General features: G+C 39.3%; 1 protein-coding gene across 1 annotated transcript; it reads right to left on the reverse strand.

The window, feature by feature from the left end:
- Positions 1 to 406: 406 nt before the first annotated feature.
- Positions 407 to 5,619, reverse strand: LOC141622744 (uncharacterized). The gene is made up of 2 exons (XM_074438740.1): positions 5,124 to 5,619; positions 407 to 687 (listed from the first exon to the last, which is right to left on the reverse strand). The coding sequence occupies exons 1-2, from the start codon at positions 5,617 to 5,619 to the stop codon at positions 632 to 634; spliced, it is 552 nt and encodes a 183-aa protein (XP_074294841.1). The 3' UTR covers positions 407 to 631.
- Positions 5,620 to 6,243: the final 624 nt, after the last annotated feature.

Raw genomic sequence — 6,243 nt, forward strand, 5'->3', positions numbered from 1 at the left:
CTAAGGCTCGGTTTTGGCAATCAACAAAGCATTACAATTATAGCTATAAAATTCATTTTGAGCCTATTAATTACAATTTCATTTTGTAAACTATCCTAACATGTGATAACTATTAATATAAGCACAATTTTTCCGTTAACATAATATTTGTTACTAGTATGCTTCAATTCAAATTACTACCCTTTTGTTACTTATACTATTCTAATATTAATTAACCCTAAAGACCAAGATTGCACGAAAACCCGCGAAACAAGCACGGACCGACCCGGGCCAACCATGGGCTAGCCGTGGGCCTACCACGGGCCTGCCTGCCCTGCCTGGCTGCTGCTGCCGGGCCCGCTGCCGCACCATTTCTCCTCTTTTTTTTTTTTCATTTTTATACATTATAAGACCGTCCCGAAAATTAATTAATCGTCCCCAATTCAATTTTGATAATTTAAACTACCAAAAGGCACAAATTAAGCTTGCATGCAACTAAGTTTAACATGTGAAAAATTACTACCCAAACAAAAATTCACCAAACATACAAAAATCAAAAACATGTGACGATAATTCGTCGAGTAGCTCGAAATATGTTACCTTAAGCTAGAAAATGAGCAATTAGTCCTCAAAACCGAAACCCTAACCACAACTAACCGCTATCCTCTACAATATACGAGTCCCCGAACTCGTCTTCCAATCCTTCACCTAATTAAACAATAAAAACACAAAAATTAAACACAAATACCGAATTTCCGAAAATTAGTCTTAAAAAAACTTAATGAAAACTGAAATTAGAACATACTAAGTTGTAGATCGTGGCGAGGGGATTCCGGAAAGGTAAATTTCGTGAAAAACGGACTAGTAACGAATGAGTTGTGACGATTTTGAGCTTGGAAATGGAAAAATGGTGTTTTTTGTAATATGTTGATGAGGATGATGAATAAAATCAGAAAAAGAAGGAATAGGGGGAGTGTGTGCGCGTGAAAGGAGAAAGGAAAGGAGAAAAAGTACGTGCGGGATTTTTAGTCGGGATTTTTAACGAGTCGGTTTTGACTTGTTTCAATAATAATTAAATCCGTAAGTCAAACGCAAATTCCGTCAAGTCCAAAGTCTTTAAACACGAGATTACAATAAAATTGAGTATTCACATGACCCATTTCCAAATTCGTTTACCCAACGTTCAAACGAATTGTCATTTTCCCCCCGATACGCCCTTATTTCAAAATAAAAGATTTTACACGGTTTAAACTATTTTTAAACATTTCAAAACTATCAAAATAAATACTTTTCTTCAAAATATAATAAAATTATATTTCTTTAAATTATTTTTACTTTAAATACTTAATTATCACTTTTATTTTGATTAATAAATTATTTCTGAAATATATTAACGGTCCGAAATTTACGGGGCGTTACAATCACCCCTCCTTTTAAAAAGTTTCGTCCTCGAAACTTAGAAGGAGAAATTATAGTTATAAGAAAATATAGATATCTTTTCAATGAAACGGTGATACTCTTGTTGATCAGACAAGAACATCCATATTCATATCAAGATATATAAATACTTCTTCACCAATAAATGAGAAAACTCATTATTGGGACGTCACCAACAACGAGATTTAACATTCACTAATGTTAAAACCATTGAAAATCATAAAAGCATTTTCAAACTTTCAGTTTAATATTCTATAGTAAGAATACTATCTTTACTAAATATGATTATACAAAGCTTAGAAACTCGGAAAAAGAGTAAGAAAAAGAATACCTTACGAGAATAATTCAGGGTATTTAGCTAACATAGAAGCTTCAGTTTCCCAAGTCTCTTCTTCGACATTTCCACAACGCCAAAGAACACGGACTAGTGGTACAACTTTGCTCCTAAGTTGCTTGTTGGCTTTATCAAGAATCCGAATTGGCCTTTCTTCAACCACCAAGTTAGGCTCCAATTCAAGAATTTCTTCTTGGATTATATGGCTAGGGTCACTAATATACTTCCTCAATTGAGAAACATGGAAGACATTATGAACCTTGCTCAGATTTGGAGGCAATTCTAAACGGTAAGCAACTGGACCAATCTTTTCAATCACCTGAAAAGGTCCAATATATTTAGGGCTCAGCTTCCCTTTAACGCCAAACCGTTTCACCCCTTTCATAGGTGACACTTTAAGAAATACTTGATCATCAACCTCAAAGGAAAGTGGTCGACGACGGACATCAGCATATGACTTTTGACGGTCCTGAGCGGCTTTCATCCGCTCCCGAACGATCTTAACTTGTTCAATGGACTCGGTCACCAAATCAGGAACTAACATTGGAACATTTTGGGTTTGATCCCAACAGACAGGAGTACGGCATTTTCTACCATACAGAGCTTCATACGGTGCCATTTTAATGGAAGTTTGATAGCTGTTATTGTAAGAGAATTCAACCAGAGGCAAACATTTCTCCCAAGAAGTTTGGAAATCTAAAGCACAGGCACGAAGAAGATCCTCTAAAGTTTGAATTGTTCTCTCAGTTTGACCATCAGTGGCGGCATGAAAAGCAGTGCTCATTAATAGTTTACTACCCAAGGCCTCCTGTAATGCGATCCGAACGAGAACAAAATCGAGGGTCTCGATCTGAAACTATATCTTTAGGAACCCCATGATAGCGCACTACTTCATTCACATAGGCACCAGCTAGAACTTCTAATCTCCAAGTCTCTTTGATGGGAATAAACCGAGCACATTTAGTCAATCGGTCCACAACCACCCAAATAGCATTCTTCCCAGTGGAAGTCCTGGGTAAGGCCATCACAAAGTCCATGGAAATAGACTCCCATTTCCAAAGAGGAACATCCAAGGGTTGAAGTAAACCCCCGGGCTTTTGATGCTCAATCTTTACTTTCTGGCAGGTGAGGCATTTACTGACATACTCCATAACTTCGATTTTCATCCTAGGCCACCAGAATTGCAATCTCAAATCTTTGTACATTTTGGTACCCCCCGGATGAATGGAGTAAGGAGAAAGGTGTGCTTCATCAAGAACTCTTTTTCTCAAATCAGCTGCACTCGGAACATAGATTCTACCATGATAACGGAGATACCCATCATCATCAATCTTACAATCCTTAGCTTGCCCAAGTTGAATTTTAGCTCGAATGGATATGAAAGTAGGATCATTAGGAAGGCAAGTATGGATCTCACGGTGGAAGTCAGGTTCAGCTGACATGGCATCAAGATGATGAGAGCCCCTTTTTACAAGGCTTACTCCCAATTTTTGAAGTTCTAAGGCAAGTTCAGGAGGTAAGTCCCGAAAAGAATTCAAGGAATGACAGGATTTTCTGCTAAGAGCATCAGCCACCACATTAGCTTTTCCTTCATGATATATTAGATTGGCATCATAGTCATTCACCAATTCTAACCATCTTCTTTGTCTCATGTTCGGCTCTTTTTTGGGTAAAGAGATATTTCGTGCTCTTGTGGTCGGTGTAGATGTTGCAATGGACTCCAATGAGGTAGTGTCTCCAAATCTTCAAAGCATGTACTACCGCAGCTAATTCAAGATCATGAGTCGGGTAGTTAACCTCATGAACTCTAAGTCATCGAGAGGCATAAGCAATGACTTTCCCTTTTGCATCAAGACACAACCTAAACCATGCTTAGAAGCATCACAAGAAACATCAAAGTCCACTCCTTCTTCGTAAGGTCAACACCGGAGCGGTAGTCAACCTCTTTTTCAATTCCTGGAAGGCATTTTCACACTCCTCAGACCACACAAATTTAGACTCTTTCTTCAGCAATTGAGTCATCGGCCTAGCAATCTTTGAAAAATCCTTCACAAATCGCCGATAGTAACCCGCCAAGCCTAGGAAACTACGGATTTCCGAAACATTGATTGGACTTTTCCAATCAACAACGGCTTCAATTTTGGCAGGATCAACCATAACACCCTCTTTTGAAATGACATGCCCAAGGAAGGTCACTTTAGGTAACCAGAATTCACATTTAGAGAATTTAGCATACCATTTTTCACGGCGCAAAATCTCCAAAATAGCACGAAGGTGTTGGACATGTTCTTCTTCAGATTTAGAATAGATCAAGATGTCATCAATGAACACCACAACGCATTTGTCAAGGTGTTCTCTCGAAAGTACGTTCATCCGATCCATGAATACACAATTTTGGAGCATTGGTCAAACCGAACGGCATCACCGTAAACTCGAAATGACCATATCTCGTCTTTGAAAGCGCTTTAGGAATATCGCTTCTGGACTGGAATTTGATGATAGCCCGAACGAAGATCAATTTTAGAAAAAGTAGAAGCACCACGGAGCTGATCGAAAAGATCATCAATTCTAGGAAGAGGATATTTATTCTTGATAGTAACTCGGTTAAGCTCACGATAATCTATGCATAATCGCATAGATCCATCCTTCTTTCTTACAAAGAGAACAGGAGCACCCCAAGGTGAAAAGCTAGGTTGAATAAAACTTTTCGCAATCAAGTCATCCAGCTGAGTCTTCAGCTCTTTCATTTCAGACGGTGCCAGCCTATAAGGAGCTTTAGCAATAGGGCCGGTACCAGGAATAAGATCAATAGCAAATTCAACTTCCCTTTCAGGAGGAATTCCCGGTAGCTCATCAGGAAAAACATCGGGAAATTCACATACTACAGGAATGTTCTCTTTAGGAGGCAAAGAAGAAGAATCAGAAGAAGTCACCATACACAAAAAGGCTTGATGACCCTTTTTCATTGCATTGACAAACTTCATAGCAGAAATTAGTTTAGTACCGGTTTGTCTTTTTACCATTTGATAAGACACACGGTGACCAGAAGGGTTTGTAAGAATTATTTTCTGATCTCGACATTCAAATCGAGCATGATAAGTATGTAACCAATCCATGCCCAAAATGACATCAAATTCTTCAAGTGGAAATTGGAAAAGATTTGCTGGAAATATTGATCCCATAATAGAAATAGGAACTTCCGAATAGATTTTTGAACAGGAAAAGATATCACCAGAGGGTAAGGATATAGATGTGCTTTCTTCTTGTGATGATTCAAGTGATAACTTATTGGAAAGTTTTATTGAAATAAAAGATAAAGAGGCACCCGTATCAAATAGTACCAAACAAGGAGCATCAAAAATAGAAAATGTACCGGTAATGATATCAGGATGTGCCTCAGCTTCAGCTCGGCTCATAACAAAGATACGGCCCTTCGGCCTCACAGGCCTCACTGGGACGACAGGAGTGGTAGGAGCCATCACCTTCCTCTCCGGGCAAACATTAGCCTTGTGACCCGGTTTGTTACAAGTAAAGCATATGATAGGGTCAATGAAGCATTTACCAGGGTGTGCTGGTTTCTTGCAGTTATAGCACAGTCGGTCTCTAGTACCTTTAGTGTCACTAAAAGCTGAAGATTGACCGCCCCGGTTAGCTTGAACATTAGAAACAAATCTCCTCTTGTTTGGGTCAGAGGGAGATGAAATGAACCTGGGTGAAGGAGTAAAGGGCCTAGAAGAAGGATACAAAGGCCTCTTGCCAAGACTAGAACTAGTTGCACGAGCTTCATTTTCAATTTCTTTCAATGAATTCTCGGCCCATAAAGCATCATTATAGATGGAAACAAAGCTAGTGGAATCCCGACGGACCATGCTTTTGATCTTAGGGGAGAGCTTTTCAAGATAAAAGAAGGCTTTTTCGTTATCATCCTTCACCAATCGAGTTGCATAATGAGCCAACTCGTTGAATTTATCGGTGAAGGCCTGAACTGGAAGGCTTCCTTGCTTCAACTCCATAAATCCCTTCAACTTTTGCTGTTTCAGCTCTTGAGGATAGAAACGGGCCTCCACTAACTCCTTGAAACGTACCCAATCAAATCCTGGTTCAGCTGAAACGGTAGGCCCAGTCATGGACCACCACCGGTCTGCTTCTCGTACAAGGAAATGAGAGGCTAGCTTCACTTTATGTTCCTCCTTGACATCATATAGAGTAAAGCTTTTCTCCAACTCCCGAAACCACCCTGTAAGAGCAGCTGGATCAATCTCTCCACCATAAGTGGGAGTGTTGATTCGGTCACCGATTAGCCACCCAAGTATAGGTGCCGGGTACCCTCGAAAGCGAGGAGGAGCTGGTTGATTTTGTTGATTTTGGAGAATTTGGGTAAGAACTAGTAAGATAGCATCATCAATATCTCTTCTTGGCGGAGCCATCTTAAAAAGAAGAAAATTAATTAGTACCTATCAATTAGCAATCACAAACAGACTACCACATAAAAT

Source organism: Silene latifolia, chromosome X, assembly GCF_048544455.1.
Source record: "Silene latifolia isolate original U9 population chromosome X, ASM4854445v1, whole genome shotgun sequence".
Classification (NCBI taxonomy): Eukaryota; Viridiplantae; Streptophyta; class Magnoliopsida; order Caryophyllales; family Caryophyllaceae; genus Silene; species Silene latifolia.